General features: G+C 43.5%; 3 protein-coding genes and 1 pseudogene across 3 annotated transcripts in view; 2 read left to right on the top strand and 2 right to left on the bottom strand.

The window, feature by feature from the left end:
• Window positions 1-3,852, top strand: part of LOC137362634 (putative uncharacterized protein DDB_G0282281) — a 70,243-nt gene extending 66,391 nt beyond the window's left edge. Inside the window, exon 3 of the mRNA XM_068026984.1 lies at window positions 3,664-3,852. Coding sequence (XP_067883085.1) covers window positions 3,664-3,852 — 189 coding nt within the window. The remainder of the gene's footprint in view (window positions 1-3,663) is intronic.
• A 1,281-nt stretch (window positions 3,853-5,133) lies between these two features.
• On the top strand, window positions 5,134-5,520 carry LOC137362611 (histone H2A.J-like; annotated as a pseudogene).
• A 722-nt stretch (window positions 5,521-6,242) lies between these two features.
• On the bottom strand, window positions 6,243-6,653 carry LOC137362636 (histone H3-like). The gene has a single exon (XM_068026985.1). It carries the CDS (start codon window positions 6,651-6,653, stop codon window positions 6,243-6,245), a length of 411 nt encoding a protein of 136 aa, XP_067883086.1.
• Window positions 6,654-8,456: 1,803 nt separating this feature from the next.
• On the bottom strand, window positions 8,457-9,146 carry LOC137362617 (histone H1-like). The gene has a single exon (XM_068026970.1). It carries the CDS (start codon window positions 9,144-9,146, stop codon window positions 8,457-8,459), a length of 690 nt encoding a protein of 229 aa, XP_067883071.1.
• Window positions 9,147-25,782: the final 16,636 nt, after the last annotated feature.

Genomic DNA, 25,782 nt, shown 5'->3' with positions numbered 1-25,782 from the left:
CTAATTGCCCTTGAGAAGGTGGTGTTGAGCCTCCTTCTTGAATAGCTGCAGTCCACGTGGGGTAGGTACACCCACAGTGCTGTTAGGAAGGGAGATCCAGGATTTTGACCCAGTAACAGTGAAGGAATGGCGATATAGTTTCAAGTTAGGATGGTGTGTGACTTTAGATGTTGTGTGCGTACAATATTTTCAGTGGGCAGTCCATTTACATTTTTAATTATTTATTTTTATCACATGGCTAGATGTAAAGTTACTCCTGCAATCTGCCTGCCTCCCCGTATCTCCTCACTCTTTCTGCCCGTCTCTCCCTCCTTCTCTAAATCCACTGCTTTACTCTGTATCTAAATTCACACTGTACCTGCCCTGGGAGGTCTCATTATGGTGCTTAAGCAATGAGTTATACACTTCCAGCATAACCTCCCTGCTCTTATATACTTTAACAGCATTGTTGGGAATGTCACTGCAGTTTGAAAATATGAAACAGTGATCCAACATTCACCCCTAAAACACTCATACCAACCTCCAAAAATAGGACTGGGCAGATCATGAGGATTGTTAATCATTGTTACAACTTGTCTCTCCCTCTCATGTCTGTTGCTTCCCATCTTTCTCTCTCTCTCTCTCTACCTCGCCCTCTCCCTCTCTCTCTGCCTCTTTCCATGACTCTGTCTCGAACACCATCTCTCTCTCCTTGGCCAGAAATGTTTTTTATCCATTTCTTGTTTAATTGTGAACCTGTAAATCTTGCCCTTGCTGGGAACGTCACTGCAGTTTGAAAATATCAAACACTGATCAGCACTCGCCCCCTAAACTCTCACACTAAACCCCCAATACAGGACTGTGCAGATAATGGGGATTGTTACTGAGGTTTTGTCAAGATCCCCTCACACACTGTATCCCCTTTCCCCTGCTTCTAGTGTTTGTCATTGTTTAATAATATTTTTTGCAATTATATTAAATGTCATTTCAGTTTGAAAATATCAATCACTCATCAAACACTTGCCCCCAAAACACATACACTAAACCCCTGATCATTCCTTTCAAAATTAGTTCCTGCACACTGCCAGTTTAACTTATTCATTCTATCTTTTTTCAACGTTATTAGATGTAAAGTTTTTCCAATAATCTCGCCCTCCCTCTCTCTATCTGTCTGTCTGTATCTCTCTCTCTGTCTCTGTTTCTCCCTCTGTTTGTCTCTCTCCCTCTCTCCCTCTCTCTCTCTCTCGCTTTCTCCCTCTGCATCTGTCTCTCTCCCTCTGTATCTGTCTCCCTCGCTTTCTCCCTGTCTCCCTCCCTCTGCATCTGACTGCCTCCCTTTCTGTCTCTCTCCCTCTGTCTCTGTTTATCCTTTTTTCTCCATCATTTAATACAGACACAGTACTCATAACTTACATATACTGAATGGGTCCAACATGCATACACAGTACGGATGCTGGCTGAGACAGAATTAATCTCACACTTGCACAATCCCCCAGAGGCAGATACATAAGGAATTAATTGCAAACACACATTCTGTGCTAGAGACTATCAAATTCAGAATGAACCTACATTGACACACAGGACCAGGGATTTAAAGATACAGAATGTGGCCCACAATCATGTCAAGTAAGAGAAGAGCTTAAGAACATAACAGATATGACCAAGTGTAGGCCATTTGGCCTCTCCACCCTACCCTGCCATTTAATATGATCATGGCAGATCTGATTGTGCTTAACTTCACTTTCCTGGCTGTCCCAATAACCCTTTACTGCTTTGTAGATCAAATGTCTATCTGTCTGTCTATCTATCTATCTATCTATCTATCTATCTATCTATCTATCTATCTATCTATCTGTCTATCTGTCTGTCAGTCTGTTTGTCTGTCTATCCATCTATCTGTCTGTCTGTCTGTCTATCTATCTATCTATCTATCTATCTATCTATCTATCTATCTATCTGTCACAGCCAGATACGGGCAACTATATCATGCATCCCACATTCACTTACATGACGTGAAACAGATGGACACAGTACAAATCTGATTCACATAGAGTAGGAGTGCCTAAAAAACACTGAGTCCACAATGCCATTCAATAATATTTCTTAACAGGTACAGAATGAATGCCACACTCACAAACTCTACCAGTCACAGAAAAACACAGAATAAGCAACACATTCACAAACAATACCAGAGACACAGAGATATTGAATGAATCACATTCTCACTGTCAGTTGCGGAGACGGATGAAAAATGAATTAATCCACACTCACATTCAGTTTGAGAGACTGATGGATACAGAAGTATATTCACACTCAGAGGCAGTACCAGAAACTGACATACACCACATTAATCCCACCTCATACAGAGTACCAGAGGCTGACATGATGAACTGGAACCAGACATAGTCACATAACAGAAAATAAATGTTACAGAATAATGTACTCATTTACATACGTTAAACTCACATAGTGATGTTGGTATAGTGCTGAGAATATCTGCTTTCCAAGCAGTTGACATGAGTTCCGTACTGCAGGTCAGACCTCAATTCTGGTATCATGCAGCTTCATTTTATAACTTAAAAATGATCAATGTGATTTCCAAATTAAAACTTACAAAAGACTCTCATCATCCATGTGCATCTCCCACAATGCTGAACTTCAATTTTCTTTCAATGAAATTTATGTTGAAGAAGACATGTCCTCTAAACTAATAAATGAGTTCACAGTCAGAAACAAGAGTGTGCAGATCTTTGTTAAATAATAATAAAAAGGGAGATAGGTAAAGTTCAGTTCACAAACGGTGCTCTGGGTAAAGATTGAACCCACACTCAGATAACAGAGAATGAAATAATATAAGGTAAACTCACATTCACAGACCAGGAACTGACGGGGACAGAGTGCAAGCTAAACACAGACAAAATACAAAAAAAAAAAAACAGTTTTAAAACTGAACAAGTCAATGCAATTTATAAAATGATTCTCATCATCCATGGACGTCTCCCGGAAATTTATCTTCTTTTTTTTGAATAACTATAGATTTGAAATAGCCTTTAAACTGATCAGTTTTCAGTCTGAAACTAATAGTAAACATAAAGTTATTTACAGCACAGAACGAGGCTATTTGGCCCATCGAGTCCATGACAGCTCTCCACAGTGCAATCCAGTCACACTCAATCTACCGCTCGATCCCTGTAGCTCTGCAAGTTTAATTCCTTCAAATGCTGTGTCAATAATCTCTTGAAGTAATTGATTGTCTCCAGTACAGCACCCTTGTGGGAAGTGAGTTCCAGATCATCACCACTCACTCAGTGTTCGCCCGAAATCTCCTGCCCAAAATCCTCAATTTCTGTCACTATGTCCTTGTACAATGAGCTAATGGGAACTGTTTATCCGTGTCTCACTTGTCATGATGTTTCACACTTGTTGCAAATCTCCCTTCGGTCAGCTCGTCCACTGATCTTGCCTGTCACCGATCCACTAATATCCCTGACTTTCTGACTCCCTCTGCTACTGTCTCTTCAACTGTTTCAATGTTGTTGATTCAATGGAGAACAAACCCGTCTCTACTGACTTCACACATTCTGATAAATCTCCTCTGTTCCTTCCAATGAGCAGAACTGGACGCAATACTCCACTACAACACCGTCACTGTGTTTATTTTACACATCCGTATGTCTTGTTTAGAAAGAACCAGCGCACTCGAATGGAACACGAAGACGATGCTCTTATTTTAAACATTCAGAAACAAGGAGTATGGAATTCAAACCCAAGCATGCAGAGTGCAACAGATTAGCAGTTCATCGTTTTAATCACTCGGCCACCTTGTCTTCTGTGAGTAAGCTGAAGTGCGGAGGAATGATCCGTGCAGAATGAAAAAGGTGACGGACTGGTGCCAACAGAACTGAAACAGTTGAAAAGACAGCAACAGAGGGAGTGAGAAAGTCAGGGATATCGGTGGATAGGTGACAGGCAAGAGCAATGGACTGAGCTGACTGCGGCGAAATATTGTGGCTTCGCCGAGCACTAAATTTGATTGCGTATCTAAAGTAAGCAATCAGATAAATACAGAATCTCAAGAATTGACTTCATTGTAAACCAGCCAATTACGAACATGGTTTTCACCCATCCTTCATTAACATAGATCTCTGGGGATGTGTATCAAATGCGAGTTCCGACCTTTAAGAGCCACCGACAACGTCTCTCAAAAAGCTACAACATTATCTCTATAATATCAATTTGTTTTGATATTTTTAGCAAGTATTTTCTAACTGCCTTTGTGATCTCTGTTTTAATCCCACAGATTCTGGTTAATACAGTTTCACTGCCCGTGCGATCTTCCTGTCTCTACTTAATAATGTCCTGATCATTAATTACTGACCATTTGTGAGCTTTGTTCACGGACGCGTTCATATTCGGCCCCTTTGCTGTATTTCGATAATAAAATCTGATTTAACGCACAGGCATCATTTCTCAGTCACTCATCTCCCGAGATCAAGTTTGTCCTCAATAAGTAATCAGCACATTATCTAGAAACCCCGGTGGTGTGGGAACCCTCAGTCTCACTCTTTGACACCTGACACTAAGATTATACACTCCGCTGTTGTCTCTCACCAATAGGGATCAATCTATAATCAGTGATGTGGTATCATTAGGAACATTGAGCTGAAATGTTTACAGAATGCTGTGAAAGAGGCTTTCTGTCCGCTGGTTATAGAATGTTTCAAAAGGAATAGAGAGTAAACCCGAATAGATGGCAGACTGTGAAAGCGAATCTGGAAATTGTTACCACATGTGGAATAATACAATATAAAAAAGATTTTAAAATATTTGCGGTAAAACCAAGTTACCTATAAATGTGATGATCTATATTGAAGCCGCTCTGTGTTTTACAAATATATTGGCGGGCTTTTCAAATTTGAGAAATCGTATGCAGTCTGACAATTTCGCGCCATTATTTTCCGCCCTCATCTCCTTGGCGTCTCCGGATTGGTGAATTCAGCAGCTCTCTGATTGGTCACATGAAGAGTACAATGACACCCAGTGCAGAGTGACCAATCACCGGTGCCCCCGACTCCATTCCTCCCGAAGGTATAAATGGGAATATTGTGGGCGGTTCTCAGCATTCTTCCTGAAAGTGTTTGTCAGATTGTGGTAATGTCTGGAAGAGGGAAGACCGGTGGTAAAGCTCGGTCCAAGGCCAAGTCTCGCTCCTCCCGAGCTGGAATGCAGTTCCCGGTTGGCCGTGTTCACAGGTTCCTTAAAAAGGGGAACTATGCTGAGCGTGTGGGTGCCGGAGTCCCGGTCCAGCTGGCCGCTGTGCTCGAGTATCTGACAGCTGAAATCCTCGTGCTGGCCGGCAACGCGGCCCGGGACAACTAGAAGACCCGCATCATCGCCAGACACCTCCAGCTGGCAGTGCGCAACGACGAGCTCAACAGGCTGCTAGGAGGGGTGACCATCGCTCAGGGCGGGGTGCTGCCTAATATCCAGGCTGTGCTGCTGCCCAATAAAACCAGCGCTCCGAGCACCAAGAGCAAGTGAAGCGGCCTGACTTAAATCTGCGAACCCAAAGGCTCTTTTCAGAGCCACCCACTTTTTCTGTGAAAGGGTTGCTTGCTGTCTGAGAGGCGGCAATTTTATAATGCTAGCGCTGCTTTGTATTGGCACAGAGAGAGGCCACTTGGCCCATCGTGTCGGCGGAAATGCGACCCACCTATGCTAATCCCACCTTCCAGCATTCAGTCCGTCGCCCTGCAGATTACAGCACTTGAGATGCATATCCAGATTCCTTTTGTATGAGTTGAGGATCTCTGCCTCAACTACCCTTTCAGGCAGTGAGTTCCAGACTCCCACCACCCTCTAGGTGAAAATAGAATCCTCGTTTTCCCTCTAATTTTTCTACCAATCACTTTAAGCATATGTCGCACAGTCACTGACCTCTCTGCGAAGACTCTTCACCTCCACTCTCTCCAGTCCCGCCAAAATGTTGACATTTCAATCAGATCTCCCCTCAGCCTTCTCAGTACTGGATTCGGTAATTTAACTGCTCGCCTCTTGCGATAGTTGTCAGGGATTTTAGCAATTCTACCGTTGATACAAACGAAAGCTTTGACACAATGATCGGCCCTCTAATAACATGATCTGCTCTAGACCACATTTCTCTGACAACAGGTGATCGCAGCTCTTTGTTTTGCCGATTTGGTGGCTCTTAAAAGAGCCGTTCTGTTATTTGATGCCAAACTCAGTTTCGCGGCAGGATGAGTTTAGGCGCGCTCTCCGCCGATACGGCGGGCCAGCAGGATGTCTTTGGGCCTGATGGTGACTCGCTTGGCGTGGATGGCGCACAGGTTGGTGTCCTCAAAGAGCCCCACCAGGTAAGCCTCGCTGGCCTCCTGCAGGGCCATGATGGCCGAGCTCTGGAAGCGCAGGTCTGCCTTGAAGTCCTGCGCGATCTCCCGCACCAGGCGCTGGAAGGGCAGTTTGCGGATGAGCAGCTCAGTGGATTTCTGGTAGCGGCGGATCTCCCGCAGAGCCACAGTGCCGGGTCTGTAACGGTGAGGCTTCTGCACTCCGCCCGTGGCTGGAGCGCTCTTGCGGGCCGCTTTGGTAGCCAGCTTCTTGCGGAGAGCTTTCCCTCCGGTCGATTTGCGCGCTGTCTGCTTGGTTCTGGCCATTCTGGTAGAAGATCTGGAACAAAGACCCTGTAAATGTTGAGGCTGCTCAGGGACAGTCTATTTAAGATAGTAGAGGGACTGCCCTAGTGTTGTGATTGGATGCAGCCGCATCCATCAGTCAAGTTTGAAACCAGCTCCGGGAAGTAAAATGGCGGCGGGAAATGCTGTGCACTGATTGGTTGAACTGTAACTGAAACTGAAATTTTATCAATTTCAAAAAGCCCGCCAATTTCCGATGAGCAAACAAGGCAAAGATTAAAAAACACATAATCTGGCGGGAACAATTATAAAATCTCCTTGTAGCTTTATTTCTTTCGTACAAAGATTCCCCCTCTGTGTCTTGCAACACAGTTTGAACAGTGGTCTCTGGCAGGAATAAAGCGCCAGTCATTACTTACTATAACGGCAGTAAATTCCGCTTCGTGCCGGCAGTTCAGACCTTCACGAAAAATTAACAAATGCAACCGTTTAATTCATGACGTGTTCGATAAATAATGAAGAGAAAAAGACAGTGAAAGTTCTGTGACATGTAAATTTACTGAGAGAATGAAATGATGTACAAAAGCAGTTGTTAATAAAGATAAACAATATTCAGATAACTTGATCTTATTAATTCAAGTTGCCATGTCACTGCTCTCTCTGTGAGTCTTTGGGTGGCTCTTAGAAGAGCCTTTGTGTTTGGTAGAAAGGGTGGATTTGTTCAGCCGCCGAATCCATAGAGAGTGCGGCCCTGGCGTTTCAGAACGTACACCACATCCATGGCGGTGACCGTCTTGCGCTTGGCGTGTTCAGTGTAGGTGACCGCATCTCTGATCACATTCTCCAGGAAAACCTTCAGCACCCCGCGGGTCTCCTCATAGATCAAACCCGAGATGCGCTTCACTCCACCACGGCGAGCCAAGCGGCGGATTGCTGGCTTGGTGATGCCCTGGATGTTATCACGAAGCAATTTGCGGTGCCGCTTTGCTCCGCCTTTGCCCAGTCCTTTGCCTCCTTTACCTCTTCCAGACATGATGCTTCTTCACTCAAAGCACTGCTGAATGAGAAACGAGCTGTTTCTGCTGCCTTTTTTATACAGCCCGCCCAGACCTGACTGAGAAAGGGACAGAGAGTGAGATGCGGGGCGGAGAGGAAACTGAGTAACAGACAGAGCAGAGAAATGATTTTCATCCTCCAGCTCCGCCTCCCACTTGCTGGAACCGCCAATTCAAAAAAAAAAATCTCAACAACAGAGCTTTGCACAAAACTTCCAGACTCGGCCTTTCTAGTCAAAGATAACAGAAACCCGGAGCTTTTAAATAAGGATCTATAACAATTAAAAGTTGATCATATATCCGCCTAAGTACAGTGCTTCCGATCACAAGTCAACCCGTTTCCACACACCTCCCCTCCCAGACGGATTGAGACGTTTACTAACAACTTATCCCAGCTGAATTAGAGAAACTCATGTATTGGGGTTTGAGTTGTGATTCGCGGTTTCTCGCCAGTATTCATGTGTTAGACCCTCTCACTCTGAATTACTGAAACGAGCATGAACTGAGACTGTACCGAACAGATCCCCAGTTACAGTGAGGCCGGGACATCCCTCTGTTTTGTTACAGAGAGTGGGGGAAGGGCTGAGTGTCGTGTATGTCAACGAGTCACCAGGGATCCTGCATTTACTTCCCATCATTTCTATGTGAAATGTGCACACGGCGGCGGGACAGGGATCATGTGATAGGGGGATCAGCTCTTTCCTGAGAGATGTGGGTGGCTCTGAAAAGAGCCTTTGGGTTCAGATGTCTACAAGTTTCCCGTGCAGTTTCACTTCTTTCCAGGGGCTGCTTTCTGAGCCTTTGCTGCTTTCGGCTTGGTCTTGCCCCTTGATGATTGAACTTTCTTGAGCGCCTTTCCGCCCGTGGCACTCTTGGGTTTTTTGGCCTTCTTCGCAGGAGACTTTTTCGGAAGTGCTGCTTTCTTGCCTGGGGATTTCTTTGGCGTTGCCGCCTTCTTGCTGGTCACTTTCTTGCCTGCATCTTTCTTCGCTGCCGATTTCTTGGCTGCTCGTTTCCAGACTGGTAATTTCTTGCCTGCTGATTTCTTTGCTGTCACTTTCTTGCCAGCTGTTTGCTTTTCGAAAGGTTTTTTGGCTGCTCGTGACTTCACTTTCTTTCCCACATTTCCCTTGGTTCCCTGCTTAGGGATTTTGAAGGAGCCGGATGCGCCCGTACCGCTGCTGTGCACCAGGGAGCCTTTGTTCACATTCCTCCTGATACTTTGCTTGATTTGGGTTCTGAATTTCCCCACATCCACACCGCTCCTACACAGAACCTTCTTTATGGCGGGCAGTGAGGTCCCCCTGCGATCGGTGCAATCCGCCACATTCTTGAGGATCTGCTCGCTCAACATGGGACCAGCTAACTTGTTCCGGGGAGCCGCTTTCTTCTTCTTCGGAGTCTTGACTTGAGCGGCGGCGGCTGGAAGAGCCGTTTCGGCGGCTGCTGTATCGGTCATAACCGGGACTCTGCACAAATTCTCTCTGACAGTCAGAACTGGGTCAGAAATGAAGCCGGTGTTGGCGGCACTGAGCAACTTAAAGGCAGTGAGCGGACGGTGGTGGAGACAACCTGCTGTCAACTCCCGGCTCCTGCTGCCTCTCTGTTTTTCTCTCTGGTCCTAAACTCTCCAATACCACTGAAATTCGGGTACTGCAGAGTCCCAGACTAGATCCTTCCTGTCTCTGACATGACAATGCTTGCTGTCCAACAGTTTGCACTTGAAGTAAAGACTCCATTTTTGACTGAAATTCGTTTTATTGCTGCACTGATGGCGCTCTCTCCCCCGAAAACTGACATGTTCTCCACTTTTTGACTGAAATCTTGAAATGAACAAAGAAACTACACTGAATTCCCACTTTGGGGATGAGAAGGGGAGCAATGTGCTTCTTTGACTGCAAAATCTTGTTACTTGACACAAGAGGGACTCGGAAATCCGGCGATGAGACCGGTCCCACAAATACAGTGACATTAGACTAACCCGCCAGCACCTTTAATACACTCTCTCTTACACAATATTCACATCTACGCATTCTCATGTCGAACTGTTCGCTAAATGTAGAGTTCCCAGGACAGGTTTTGAGCTCTCTGCTGAGGTAAATAGACCCCTCAGCTCCACTCTATCCAGGCCCTTCAACATTTTATACATTTCAATCAGATCTCCCGTCAGCCTTCTCTGTTCCAAGGAGAACAACCACAGTCTATCCAATCTTTCCTCAGAGCTGCATTTTTAAGTCCCGGCAACATCCTGTTAAATGTCCTCTGTATCCTCTCTTTGCAGTTACTGTAATGAGGTGACCAGAACGGCACACAGAACTCAAGTTCTGGCGTAACCAATGATGAGAAAGTTCCACCATACCCTTCCTCCTCTTATATTCTGTACCTCGGCTAATAAAGGAATGGATTCCATATGTCTTCTTAACCATATTTTCACCCTGCCCTGTTACCTTCAGGGATCCGTGGACATTTACTCCAAGGTCCCTCACCTCCTCTGCACCTCTCAGTATTTTCTCATTAATCGTGTATTCCTTTGCATTGTTTGACCTCCCCAAGTGCATCACGTCACACTGCTCCGGGTTGAATTCTATGCACCACTTTTCTGCCCTTCTGACCAGACCATAAACATCTTCCTCCAGTCCACAGCACTCCTCCTCTCTATCTACCACACGGCCAATATTGGTGTCGTCTGTAAACTTCTTGATCGTGTCCCTCAACATTTATGTCCAACTTGTTCATATCGATCATCAAAAAAAACAGGGGACCCATTACTGAGCCCTGGGGGAAACAACTGGAAACAGCCCTCCAGTCTCAAAAGCAACCGTCAACAATTACTCTTTGTTCCTGCCACTGAGGCAATTTTCCATCCACCTTGCTGCATTTCCCTGGATCACATGAAATTTAATTTTATAAAGAGTCTGTATTTTGGGACCCTGTCAAGAACCTTGCTAAAATTCATGTGGAATCCATCAACAGTACCACCCTCAGCTAACATCCTTTTTAAAATTCAATTCAGTTGGTATGTGCCTTTCTAAGTGACAGTTTATCTTGTCTCTCAGAATAGATTTCAATAATTTACCCACTACTGAGGTTAGACTGAGTGGCCTGTAATTATTGAGCTGTCGACTGAAATGTAAGATTCGTTTTATCTCGAAAGATCCGCCTGGGGAAACAGACGTTACAATCTCATCTCTCACTGATATGGTGCCAGAGGAAGACACATTATTAATCTCAAAGTCCGGGAATATGTCAGAGAGTGAGGCATACAATGTCCCAAATGTAACTTTCTCAGCCCTGTTGAACTCACTGTAATCTTTCAGCTCAAACCCTTCGCTATGACGCTCAGTGACAGACAGTTACAATCTGCTTAAATTGATCTCTGACTGTAACTGTCAGATATTAACTCCTGCCCTTTTCCTGCAAACACATCGACTCCCTCGGAGGATCAGTTTGAGAATTCGAGCTAATGAACAGCAAACATAGTGCAGAGAATGATCTCAAGTTGAGCTTGGTAAAGGTTTCATCTCCCAGCTGGAAACCTTCTCTAATCTTGCCCACAGTCCCGGTTCCATTGCTCAAAATCAGATAAAACTGAACTGGAGAAAGTTCCGATTGATTTTTGTTTTTCAAACTATTGCCGAATGCAGCGCATGCGCGGTACAGCACCTCCCCCACCAGTGATTGTGAATGAGCGAATGTACGCATGCGTGCTCCCCTCCGTCAGCAAATCTGTTGAACGCCATTTACTCAGTGAGCGGAAAGAGTTTGTTTTTAACAGAGGGAATGGAGATATTACGGCCTCGGGGTAAGGCAGCAAACTGCAATCTGCTTCCAGCAGCACATTGCTTTAGGACCCTGTCCGCAGTCTGGATCAGAGATCGCCATTGACTCCGGGGCAAGTTCAGGGGGCGTCGCGGGCTGTTTGTGAGAGGCAATGTGGAGGATGAACTGATCCCGCAACATGGAGTGAGCGGAGGAATGCAGAGGCACTTCTCGGCCTGTGTGTGAACTAGATAAGTGACACAGAACGTGAATAAGCTGCTGTTGAAAATCTTTGCTGTTTCTCGCCTCAGTTCTGTAATACATGTTCGTGGTTTAACTCCTGTTTCACGCTGTTTACTGAGAGTGTTGCGACAGGTTTGCGGCTGCCTGCAATGAATTTGGCCTAACCATCAGCCTGAAGAAAACAAACATCATTGGCAGGATGTCAGAAATGCTCCATCCATCAATATTGGCGACCACGCTCTGGAAGTGGTTCAAGAGTTCACCGACCTAGGCTCAACTATCACCAGTAACCTGTCTCTAGATGCAGAAATCAACAAGCGCATGGTAAAGGCTTCCATTGCTATGTCCAGACTGGCCAAGAGAGTGTGGGAAAATGGCGCACTGACACGGAACACAAAAGTCCGAGTGTATCAGGCCTGTGTCCTCAGTACCTTGCTCTATGGCAGCGAGGCCTGGACAACGTATGTCAGTCAAGAGCGACGTCTCAATTCATTCCATCTTCGGTGCCTCCAGAGAATACTTGGCATCAGGTGGCAGGACCGTATCTGCAACACAGAAGTCCTCGAGGCAGCCAACATCCCCAGCTTGTACACACTAATGAGTCAGCGGCGCTTGAGATGGCTTGGCCATGTGAGCCACATGGAAGATGGCAGGATCCCCAAAGATACATTGTGCAGCGAGCTCGCCACTTGTATCAGAGCCACCGGCCGTCCATGTCTCCGCTATAAAGACGTCTGCAAACGCGACATGAAATCGTGTGACATTGATCACAAGTCGTGGGAGTCAGTTGCCAGCATTCGCCAGAGCTGGCGGGCAGCCATGAAGACGGGGCTAAAATGTGGTGAGTCGAAGAGACTTAGTAGTTGGCAGGAAAAAAAGACAGAGGCGCAAGGGGCGAGCCAACTGTGCAACAGCCCCGAGAAACATATTTCTCTGCAGCACCTGTGGAAAAGCCTGTCACTCTAGAATTGGCCTTTATCGCCACTCCAGGCGCTGCTTCACAAAACACTGACCACCTCCAGGCGCGTATCCATTGACTCTCGAGATAAGGAGGCCCAAAAGATACAGTGAATAGTGGAATCAAGATCTCGGGCGCACAGTTTCAGAATAAGGCATCTCCCATTTTAGACGGAGTGAAGGAGGAATTTCTTCTCTCAAAGCGTCATTATTCTTTGGAATTCTCTACCTCAGAGAGCAGCAGAGGCTGAGTTGTTAAATATATTCAAGGATGAGTTAAACTTTTGATCTCCATGGGAGTAATGTGTTCTGGGAGCAGGCAGGATAATGGAGCTGAATCCACGATCAGATCAGCCATAATCTTATTGAACGGTGGATCAGATTCGAGAGACTGAATGGCCTACTCCTGCTCCTACTTCTTAGGTTCTTATGTTATAATGTCAGATGGAAATAGAAACCTGATCTGCACAAACATCCCTCAGGTAGTCCCAATCTTGGAGAAGTGCAGATGTTGGCTTGTTTCTGGATGTCACTAAATTGTTGTAAATCGGTCAAAACACCTGGTCAGCAGATGCTGAGATCTGCAGTGAAATCAGACACTGACATTCTTTGTATTTCTGGTGAGTATTTGTGGTTAGTCATAATGATTATTAATTGAAATGTTACATTAATCTCTTTAATAAAAGCAAAATACAGCCGGTGCTGGAAATCTGAAATAAAAACAAGAAATGCTGGAACCACTCAGCGGTCTGGCAGCATCTGTGGAAAGGAAGCAGAGTTAACGTTCTGGGTCAGTAATAATGATTATTAATTGAAATGTTACATTAATCTCTTTTCTAGCTTCCACCTCAACTGATCTTCAGTTCCAAGAGATATTGTTCTTCCTTTCTGCAGGCAAATACTTCAAGGGAACAGAATGAATGTGATGATTCCCAGGCACAAGGAAATGTACATTCAGCTCCATACAACACAGAGTAGATATGTTATCACTCCCAGAGGCCATCAGTTAATTCCAGAGACACATGGAGCAGAAGTAGTCAAACTCTCACTGATCCCAAGTTCAGAGACACATTTTCAATCCAGCAATCAAACAAAGCAGAAGAGACAGACATTGTTTGCAATCCATTCCAATTCTGTACTTCTGAAAGTTAGGTACATCAATCGCAATTCAAAAGCACACCCACTATCAGATTGAAAGACACTATATCAATCTCACAAGAGAGACACACCCTGGAGACAGTAAAATAGAGACTGAATCTCACCCTCACATACCTGAAACTGTGTCCAGTTTTGGTCACCTCATGACAGTAAGGACATAATTGCACTAGAGAGGGTACTGAGGAGATTTCCGAGGATGCTGCCAGGACTGAAAAAATGCAGCTGTGAGGAAAGATTGGAAAGGCTGGGATTATTCTCTTTGGAACAGTGAAGGCTGAGGGAAGAGCTGATTGAAATGTACAGAATTTTGAGGGACCTGGACAGAGTGGAGGTGAAGGGTCTGAACAGAGAGGTCATTGACGAGGGCCATAGATTTAAAGTGATTGGTAGAAAAAGTAGTGGGGTGATGAGGGAAAGAAAATCACCCAGAGGTTGTTGGGGGTCTGGAACTCACTGCCTGAAAGGATAGTTGAGGCAGGAACCCTCAACTGGTTCAAAAGTACTCTGAGTATGCACCTCAAGTGCCATAAGCTACAGGGTTCAGGACCAAATGAAGGTTGGATTAAGTGACCTCTTTCTGTGCCTTAAACTTTCTATGATTCTATGAAACTGATGATTTAAAAAAACATACCCAGATACAGTAAACAGACAGACAGAGTAAAATTCACATTTACAAATTATTAACGAGTTAAAGTAAAGATTAAAACCTCCAGCCACAGAAGAGAGACTGACAGCTCCAGAGAAGAAAATAAAACCACTCACATGCAAGAGACTGTCAGATGGAGAATAACACCAGAGTCACCTAACTGAAACTGCAGTTACCACGCAAGACACATGGACACATGCCAGGGACTGAGTGGGATAAAGAAAAATCAATTCTCCAATAAGAGAAATTGAATGAGAGGAATAACACACATACTTGTGTAGTAGACATTGATAGCTGCAGAAAAAAAGAAAATGTGCACACACCTATCAGGAACTGTAAGCTGCAGATTAAAACACAGGGACCAAAAATCGAAAGGTTCAGAGAAAAGCCCCATATCACACACTAGAGTTTGAAAGATACAGAATAAACCCACAGTGTTATATCTTAACTGTACAGGTACAGCTTAAAAGTGACACATACCAGAACCCAACTGGTGCAAAGTAAAACTCACTCAAGTAACAGAAACTGAAAGGTAAAGATCAAAAAACAGAATCACATACAGAAAATGGCAGGTAAAGAAAAAAACAACAGTCACATATTGGAAGTTGGCAGGTGGGGGGGGGGGGCGGTGGCGGAGGATCGGGGGGGGGAACACCTTCATGTTCCATAAACTGACAGTTACAGAGTAAAATAAACATTCATATACTATCAATGGACAGGTGCAGAATTAGCATCTCATTCACTTAACAGAAGCTAAAAGGTGCTGCAGAAAGCACATAATCAAATTCCAAAGATTGAAAGAAACAGAATAAACCCACATTCACACAGCAGAAACTGACAGGAACAGAACCCACATTCCATTCACAGAAACAGATAGGGACAGAACAAAGGCAACAATCACATCCCAGAAACTGACAGGAGCAGAACCCACATTCCATTCACAGAAACAGATAGGGACAGAACAAAGGCAACAATCACATACCAGAAACTGACAGGAGCAGAACCCATATTCCATTCACAGAAACGGATAGGGACACAACAAAGGCCACAATCACATACCAGAAACTGACAGGAACAGAACCCACATTCCTTTCACAGAACGGGTCAGAACAAAGGGCACAATCACATACCAGAAACTGACAGGGAAAGATAAAAACCTTCACACATTTCAGAAAGTAACAGGTGCAGAATAACTGCCTCCCTCACATATGAGAAACTGACAGTGACAGATTGATACCCATACTCGCATACTGGAAAATAACAGCTAAAGATTAAAATCTACATTTACATATCAGAAAATAGCAAATGCAGTATAAAAGCCACACTCAACTACCAGAGAATGACAGACACAGAGTGAAATCCACATTGAATGCCAAGAAATTTTCTGGTAGAGAGTGAAAATCTCTCATCCATAACTGACAGGTACAAAGAAAACCCAACACTTGCACTTCACACACTGACAGATACAGAATAAAACACACATAATTAAGATAACAGATATACCAAATACTGACAGATACAGACTAAAACTCAAAGTCACTTTCCATAAACTGACAGATACAGAATAAATTCAGCAGTCACAGACCAGAGAATGAAATGTACAAAGTAAACCTCACAGACACATGTCAGAAACTGACATGTACAGATTAAAAATCACACTCACATTCTCGAGAATGTAGAGATGTGGTGTACAATCCACACTCAAAAGCCAGACTGAAACACGTACTTGTATACCAGAACATGACATAGACAGGTTAAAAACCAGACCTGCACATTAGAAATTTAAATGCACAGGTTAAAACTTAAATTTACAAACCAGACAATCAAAGATAAAGAGTAAACAGCACTCATATACAAGTGAGTGTTAGATTAACAGTCAAACCCACATTCACATGCAATAAACTGAGGGGCACAAGTTCAAGACACACAAACAAACATCAGAAACTGAAAGGTACAGAATAAAACGTTTCTTACATAAAACAAAGTGACAGGTACAGATAAACCCACACTCAAAATCAGAAACTGACAGAGATAAACTATAGACCAGGGATTAAGAGATATCGAGTGAAACTTACACCCGTATCCAAGGAACTGAATAATACAGCAAAAGAAGTGAAAAAAAAACACTCACCCACTAGAAAATATAACTGCACTAACATATAGAAACTGACAGGCATGAAGCAAACCCACTCACCCACAATACGGAAAAACACAACAGAGACTGAGAGACATGAAAGAAAAGCTACACACAAATACCAGAAAGTGACAATTACAGTTCCATACTGCAAAGTACAAAGGAAACAAGGTAAAAAAACAACACTCACGATTCTGAGTTAGACTGATGTGGAGTAAAATCTAGATGCAAATACCAGAGTTTGACTGGTACAGATATAAATCTGAATCACATAAGAAAGTGAGAGGTGCAGAGTAAGCCCCACAAACAGGGATCAGTATGTAACTGGTACAAAGTAAAATTCAAATCAACTTTTCAGAAACAGACAGGTAATGAGAAGAAAAAGACACAAACACAAATACCAGAGTATGAGGGTTACAGAGTAAAACCCAAACTTGTTTTTCAGGAATTGCCATGTACAGATTAAAAAACCTCTCATTCACATTAAAAACTTACAGACACAAAGGACATCCCACACTCACACGTCAGAGACTGACAAATACTCAGAAAAAAACCTTAAAAACAGAGACTGACAGGAACAGGATTGAGCATACCATCAAGATAAACAAATGGCAGTTTCAGCATAAATCACAAATTCCCACTGCAGAGACTGACATGAACAGAGTTAAATGAACACCTATTGAGCAGAAATTAACAATCATCCTTTAAATGTACAGTCACAGAATAGAAACTGTCAGTTCAAAGCCGAAGTAGATTCACGGAACAAATTGAAATATAGAATGTGAGCCTCATACTCAAATACCAGAAGCTAATAGGTACACAGTAAAACTGATAATGACATACCAGACACACATAGACAGAGAAAAACAACATCACATCACAGAATCTGACAAGTACAGAATAAAATGTATAGTAGCATATCAGAGATTGATAGGAAATGCACTACGATAAAGCAACAGGTGCAGAATAATGGCCACACTGACAAGTGTGATATTGATAGGTACAGGGAATACGTAACACTCACCAGAGACATGCAGAGATAGAATAAAACCCACATAGACATAAAGAAACTCAGAGGTACATAGCAAAATCCACATTCAGATGCCAGAAACAGACAGGGAAAGTAAAACATATACTCACAAATCATGCACAGACAAATACAGAGTAATAGCAGCATTCACATTACAGAGACTGACAGATGCAGGTTAAAATCCACAATCAATTACCACAAAGAAAAAGGTACAGAATAAAACAGATATTTGCATTGCAGTAAATGACAACACGCTGGGTAAAATCCACACTCACACATCAGAAATGAAAGGGTGAAGAGTGATCCCACATTCACTCGCCAGAATAAAGAAGGTACAGTGTAAATGAAAACAGAAAATGCTGGAAATACTCTGCAAGTCTGGCAGCACCTGTGGCGAGAGGGAGACTGTTCACATTTCAGATCAATGATGAAAGGCCATTGACCTGAAAGGTGAACTCTGTTTCTGTCTCCACAGATGTTGGCAGGCCTGCTGAGTGTTTACAGCATTTTCTGTTTTTAAATTCCAGCATTCACAGTATTTTCCTTTGTATTATGTGCAATGTAAAGAGCTTTCTGCTATTCCAGAAATTGACAAGGACAAAACAATACTCATTCTCATATAACAGATCGTGAGAGATTCAAACCAAAACCACTGTTCACTTCAGCAGAAACTGACAGGTACATGACAAAACCAACACATACATACCAGAAGCTGATAGATACATAATAAAACCCACACTCACATCAGAAGTTGGCAGGTAGATTGAAGCACGTGCTCATACATCGGATACTGACAGAAAAGAGTTAAAATCACACTCACATCAGAAGTAGACAGGTGCAGTGGAAAACCCACATCTGTTTATCAGTAATTGACAGATACAGAGAAAAACCCACAGTCACATTCCACATTCTGAGATAAAGAATAAATCCTTCACTCTCATACCATACAAAGAGGGACAGATAGTTGGACAGATCTAGATGTGTAAGAGTTCCTTCATTGTTCCATAAATATAAACAAACAGATCCTGTCTTTCAGAGAGACAGATGGAGAATGACTTCCACACTCATACTGTACCAGTGATGAACAGATACAGAACAAATGTTATTCATATACACACCTTTATGATTATTTGAAGTGTATGTTTATGGGATGTGAGCATCTGTAGAAAGGAGAGTAATTGTTGTCCATCTCTCATTGCCCTTTAGAAGATGGTGTCGAGTGGCCTTCTTGCTCCCTCCAGTCTTTGGAGTGCAGGTACACCCAAAGTGGTGTTAGGTCGGGAGTTGCAGAATTTGAACTGAATGATGATGCAGGAATGGTGTTATATTTTCAAGCCAGGATGACATATGAACTGGAGATGAACTTGCAGGTGGTAATGTTCTCATACATTTGCTGCCCATGTTCTACTTGGTAGCAGATGTCGGGGGTTTGGAAGGTGCTGTTTCATGGTGCTTCCTCAGGTTGATGCAGTATATCTTGTAGATGGTACACACTGTGCACTGGTGGTGGAGGGAGTAAATGATTAATCTGGTGAATGGTAAACCAATCAAGCCTGCTGCTTTGTCCTGGATGGTATCGAGTTTCTTGCGTGTTGTTTGGGGTGCACACATCCAGGCAACTGGGGAATAATCCATCAGACTTCTGACTTGTGGCTTGTAGGTGATGGAAAGTCTTTAAGGAGTTAGGACATGAGTTACTAACCACAGAATATCCGGCTTCTGACCAGCTTTTGAAGCCATAGTGGTAATATGGCAGGAAAAGAATAAATCCTGCAGTCATTTTCCGTAAAGTAACATGCACAGAATAATGGACATATGAAACAAGATAGTGACAGGCCTAGGACACAAGTCACAATCACTGATCATAGGCTTGTGGATACAGAATAAAACCCACAATCACATACCAGTAACTGAGAGATACATAGTAAAATCCACATTCATATGTCAGGAACAGAAAGGGAAAGTTAAATACTTGCTGACAAATCTGACACAGACAGACACAGAGTAATAGCAACATTCACATTCCAGAGACTGACAGATATAGGGTAAAAGCTCCGATCAATTCCAAGACACAAACAGGTACAGAATAAAATACATACTTGCTTTGTAGTAACTGACAGATACAAAATAAAATCCACATTCACATATCATAAACTGACAGGTGAAGAGTAAAAGACACAGTAACATGTCACAAACTGACAGATAGAGGGTGATCTCACATTCACTTGCCAGAATATAAAAGGTAAAGAATAAAAATCTTTCTTCCAGACCAGAAACTGACTGCACAGAATAAAGGAGCGACTTACATTGCAGTAACTGACCAGAACAGAGGAAAATCCATATTCACATGTCAGAAACTGACAGGAACAGAAAGAACACACACACACATCCCAGAAATTGGCACACAGAATAAAATTCACATGCCCATCTCAGACAATAACTTTACAGATGAAAATCCAGAATCATACAGCAGAGAGTGAGATGTTCAACTAAACCCAGCTTCTGACACGTGAGGCTAACACACACAGAGCAAAAACAATGCTCATGTCACATACCAGAAACGGGCAGATGCAGATCACAACCCACACTCACATATCAGATACTGGCAGTTACAGTGTAAAATAACTCTTAATGATCAATGACTCGGATGCGATTCCGTACACATTCATTCATCAGAAACTTACAGATACAGATAATAAACAGTACTGACATAAAACATATTGACAGGAACAGGTTAAAACCCACCCTCATATATAGATGTTTGATAGGTACAGAATATAGTCGAGGCCTCCAAACCAGAGACTGACATGTCGAGTGAAAACCAGACTCACCTGTCATCAATTAACATGTGCAGTGCAAAGCTACACAAACATATTACTGACGAACATGTACAGAGGGAAAATCAAACAACCTTCCAGAGCAGAAACTGACAGGCACAGATTAAACTCCAAATTCACAGATCGGACACGAACAAAGAGAAAGGCCCAGACACCCATCAGCACAGCTTCAATAATTAATAAGTACATTATTTAGAAACCCCGTTGGTGCAGGAACCCTCAGTCTCAATCTTTAACACCACACACTGAAAATCTACACTCCGCTTTTGTCTCCCACGAATCGGGACCAATTTATAATGTGTGATGTGTTTTTGTTAACATTGATCTGAAATGTATCCGGTTACAGAATGCTGTGAATGAGGCTTTTTGCCTGCCGGTTACAGACTGTTTCAAAACAGGACAGAAAATGAAACTGAATAGATGCCGGATTGGAAAAGCGAATCTGGAACTTGTGAGAAAATGTTAAATAATACAATATGGGGGATATTTTTACATCCCTGTCGTAAGGCTATATGATCTAATAACTTGATATGCAGTGAAGCCGCTCCTTGTTTTAGAATTCTGTTGGCGGGCTTTTCAAATTTGAAAAAGAAACGGTTTGGAGTCTGCCAATCCGGCGCGGTTATTTTCCGCCTTATTAACGTGATGTCTCTGGATTTGTGAACTAAGCAACTATCTGATTGGTAACATGAACAACACAATGAGAAGCTGCACAGAGTGACCAATCACCAGTGTCCTCACTATCATTCATCCAGAAGGGATAAGTGGGCAGATTTGATCATTCTTCCTCAACTGTTTTGTAATGTAGTTTTTATAGATTTTTGTGAATAAAGTATATTTTTTGGGGGGGAAAATAATGTCTGGAAGAGGGAAGACCGGTGGCAAAGCTCGGCGCAAGGCCAAGTCTCATTCCTCCTGGGTTGGATTGCAGTTCGCGGTGGGCCATGTTCACTGGCTCCTGAGAAATAGGGAACTCTGCTGAGCGTGTGGGTGTCGGAACCCCGGTCTATCTGGCTGCTCTGCTCGAGTCTCTGACAGCTGAAATCCTCGAGCTGGCCGGTAACGCGGCCCGGGACAACAACACGAAGTCCCGCATCATCCCCAGACAACTCCAGCTGGCCCAAAGGCTCTTTTCAGAGACACCCACTTTATCTGTGAAAGGGCTGGTACCTGTCTGAGAGACGGCAATTTTATAAAGCAAGCGCTGCTTTGTGTTGGTATGATTCGGGATTTAGCCGCTTGCCACTGGAGATATTTGTCAGGCATTTTAACAATTCCAGCGTTTCTGCACAAATAAAGCTTTTGTTGAGTCCTAAAATGATCGCCCCTCTAATAAAATGATCTGTGCACATTGGTATCGCTGCTCCAGACCACATTTCTCTGATAACAGGTGATCGCAGCTCTTTGTTTTGCCGATTTGGTGGCTCTTCGAAGAGCCGTTGTGTTATTTGATGCCAAACTCAGTTCGGGGCAGGGTGAGTTTAGGCGCGCTCCCCGTGGATACGGCGGGCCAGCTGGATGTCTTTGGGCATGATGGTGACTCGCTTGGCGTGGATGGCGCACAGGTTGGTGTCCTCAAAGAGCCCCACCAGGTAAGCCTCGCTGGCCTCCTGCAGGGCCATGACGGCCGAGCTCTGGAAGCGCAGGTCTGTCTTGAAGTCCTGCGCGATCTCCCGCACCAGGCGCTGGAAGGGCAGTTTGCGGATGAGCAGCTCAGTGGATTTCTGGTAGCGGCGGATCTCCCGCAGAGCCACAGTGCCGGGTCTGTAACGGTGAGGCTTCTTCACTCCGCCCGTGGCTGGAGCGCTCTTGAGGGCCGCTTTGGTAGCCAGCTGATTGCGGGGAGCTTTCCCTCCGGTCGATTTGCGCGCTGTCTGCTTGGTTCTGGGCATTATGGGAGAAGATCTGGAACAAAGACACTGTAAATGTTGAGGCTGCTCAGGGACTGTCTATTTAAGACAGTAGAGGGACCGCCCTAGTGTTGTGATTGGATGCAGCCCCGTCCATCAGTCAAGTTTGAAACCAGCTCTGGGAAGGAAAAGGGAGGAGGGAAATGCCCCTCTCTGATTGGTTGAAATGTAACTGAAATGTAATCGAACTCAAAAAGCCCGCCAATTTCAGATAGCAAAACAAGGCAAAAATTTAAAAAAAACCATAATTTGGCGGGAAGAATTATGAAATCTGACTCCTTGCAGCTTCATTTATTTCGTCCGAGATCCCCCACTGTCTTACAGCTCGGTTTGACTCGGCCCTCACGAATACATTATCACTTGCAGCCGTTTCATTCATAATGCGCTGAATCAACATGGAACTGAAACAGACAGTAAAACAACGCGACAGAGTTGGGTATCTGTTGCATGAATCACAAAAAGTTAGTATGCACGGACAACATGAGTTTAGGAAGACAAATGGAATGATGTCAGTTATTGCAAGGGGAATGGACTCTTAAAGTAAGGAAGATTTGCTACAGTTGTCCAGGGTATTGGTGAGACTGCATCTGTAATGCTGTGTAGTTTTGGTCTCCTTACTGATGAAAGCACTGAAATTGCATTTGAAGCAGTTCAGAGAACGTTCACTCGACTGATCGCTGGGATGAAGGGGTTATCTTTTGGGAAATGGTTGGACAGGTTGGCCTGTATCCATTGGAGTTAAGGAGAATGAGAAGTGATCTTGTTGAAATCCATAAGATCTTGAGAGCACTTGGCAGGGTGGATACTGAGAGGAAGTTTCCCCTTATGAGAGAGACGAGAACCAGGAACACAAGGATCCTTGCTAAATGTGAAAGACACAGGAAGCATCTGAAAAGTGTATAGATTGAACCAATTAGGATACTCGGAGCAATTCAGAACTTAATATGGTAAAAGAAAGGGTGATATGGGATGTCATCGATACACTTAGCAAGGGGTGAACAGAACATTGTTGGCACACTTAGAAGGAGAAGATAGACTATAGTCAACACAGCAAGAGAAGAAGAAGGAGAGAAGTCCATGTCCCAGCAAGCTCAGAAGCAAGAACCAGTACTGAGTGTTACTGTATACTTATTGCTGTTGTTAAGGATTAACTTTGTAGATCTTAGTTAAGCCCAATAAACTCTCTGACTTGAACACAGAACTTGACTCTGTACCTCGTAGGTCCATCTTGGTCAAGAATCTCAAGGTGAGACAGGTTGGGTATTCTCTGTCTCACCTCTGTTCAGGTAACATCTACCTGAAACTTACAGCTCTTTACTATTTACATACATTGCTATGTATTTTGTCCTCCTCAAACTTCCAAATTATGGTCCCTTGAAAGCAATGTTGTTAATAAAGGTTTCTGTGTCAGCCGACTGCATACTTCTTCACATTAAAAAGACATCAGTTCACTACTACACTCTGTCACCTATCCTTTAGCCAACTACCATCTCAGCATACCAGTATAAATTTTTAACATGAACTTCTATTTTCTGTGTAACTCTGTTATGTACTACTTGATCGAATGCCTTTCAAAAAGCAGATATCCAATATCTACAGTACTACCTTCAGCAAAGTCAACCCCAAGAATTCAATCAGGTTAGTCGCACATGATTTGTCTTTGGCAAATCGGTACTGCTTGTCCCTTATTAACTCATCATTCTACAAGTTGAAGTTCATTTGATCCTTGACACTTGTTTGCAATTGTTTTCGACCACTGATGATAAAATTAATTGGTCTGCAGTCACCAGCATTTTCCTTCCCGTTTCTAGAACAGGTCTGTAACATTTGCACTGTTTCAGGCAACTGGATCTACTTCAATATCCAAACATTATCGTCAGGAATTCTGTTATCTGCATCAGTAATCTGAGATGCTTTCTATCTGGACTCATTAACGTGAAGTGATCCCAATCTATTGAGAACCTCCTTTCTGTCTATTTTCATTCTATCCAATATCTCTGTATCCCTTCTCTACCGGGACATTAACTTCATCCTTGCTTTTATGAACAGACATATAACGCTCTCATTACCTTTTCCAACACAAGGAGATTTCCTTTCTTTATCCTTAAATGGTCCGCAATTTCTTGCACCATCATTTCGTATTTTTGTATATTTATCAATGATTTTTGTTTCTCTCTGTTGTTACTCATTAATATTTTCTTATAATCTCTTGCAAACATTTTTCTTTTTTTACCTGCACTTTCACTATTCTGCTTGGAAGGAATTATGGTGATGTCGAGGATATGGGATATTTGTACTGCCATTATTATTGAAGTGATTGGCGCTGCAAACAATCTTTGAGTCATATTCATCAAAAGCAAATTATTGGTAACGTGTGTGACGCTGAGACTGCAAGGTTGTCTGAAAAAGGCAGGGGAGCGGGTGCAGGGGCGGCTCCTCATTTGGCCAAAACATTCTGGTCGAAATGTAAGAGTGAGTCCGAGTATTTCCAGGATGAAGAATAAATATCTGTTTAATATCATGCGGAGTGAAACTCTTGGTCACGGAAATGACACCTGAAAGGCCTTGTGCTGTCAATCTGCCGTGTGTATGGGAGGGAAGGATGGAGTGGAAGAGCCTCTGTATTTCTCCAGTACTGAATTGCAGTGGGTTGGATGTTTTATCAGTCTCTAACTCTGCCTGTTGGGTGAGTAGGCGACAGAAACGATACCAGTTCCCATCCCTGTGTGACTGTCACTCCTTCTGTTGTGTGTGTGCAGGAGTAAACCCTGAGTCCCTCGATCCAGCTCTGGCTGCTATATCTGGAAAGATGCTGAATCTTTCAGTAGTTGATCTGCTCAAACCGAGTTCAAGGCCTGAGTGGTGAACAGAATTTCACATTAATTGTGTGAATAATACTATGATTGAACAGCAGGTTATGATCGACTGGACCAAAGGCTGGAAAAATTCCTGTCCATAAATCTTTCAACAGGGAGTTCCAGGATCTCCTGACTCCGAGCGTTTCAGGGATACAGGAGTAGAAATCGGCAGCTGAGCCCTGAAAATTCACAGCAAAGACTGTGTACATGAGGATATTTAACAACCGGGAGCTGAAACTCTGGGACGGGCTCTATTTTCACTGTGTTTGTGTGTCCGGGATAATCGCGGCAGCTCCGTGTCTCTCTTGTTTCGAATGAAACGATGAAGATCCGCCATTCGGTATTACACACATTGATCGCGGGTTTTACTCCGGTTAGACAAACCTTTGCTGACTGAAATGAATTCTACAAGGTCCCAGCAAACACACCGACTTCCTCCTTCCTCCCATGTTTCTGTCGGATTGTTTTGAGAGGAGGGCCTCAATAATAACAAACAGCCTGCAGGGGGAGACGGCAATTTGAACATCTAAATGGGATCAGCTCCCGGCTTTCTAGGGTATAGA

This window comes from Heterodontus francisci, unplaced genomic scaffold (genome assembly GCF_036365525.1).
Source record: "Heterodontus francisci isolate sHetFra1 unplaced genomic scaffold, sHetFra1.hap1 HAP1_SCAFFOLD_452, whole genome shotgun sequence".
NCBI classification, from domain to species: domain Eukaryota; kingdom Metazoa; phylum Chordata; class Chondrichthyes; order Heterodontiformes; family Heterodontidae; genus Heterodontus; species Heterodontus francisci.
The sequence above is the reverse complement of the archived record's forward strand: the minus strand, read 5'-3'. Positions and strand labels throughout refer to the sequence as shown.

What these genes read in the sequence shown, in the direction of transcription:
- LOC137362636 (XM_068026985.1), bottom strand. Translation starts at nt 6,653, where the DNA reads ATGGCCAGAACCAAGCAGACAGCGCGCAAATCGACCGGAGGGAAAGCT.
- LOC137362617 (XM_068026970.1), bottom strand. Translation starts at nt 9,146, where the DNA reads ATGACCGATACAGCAGCCGCCGAAACGGCTCTTCCAGCCGCCGCCGCT.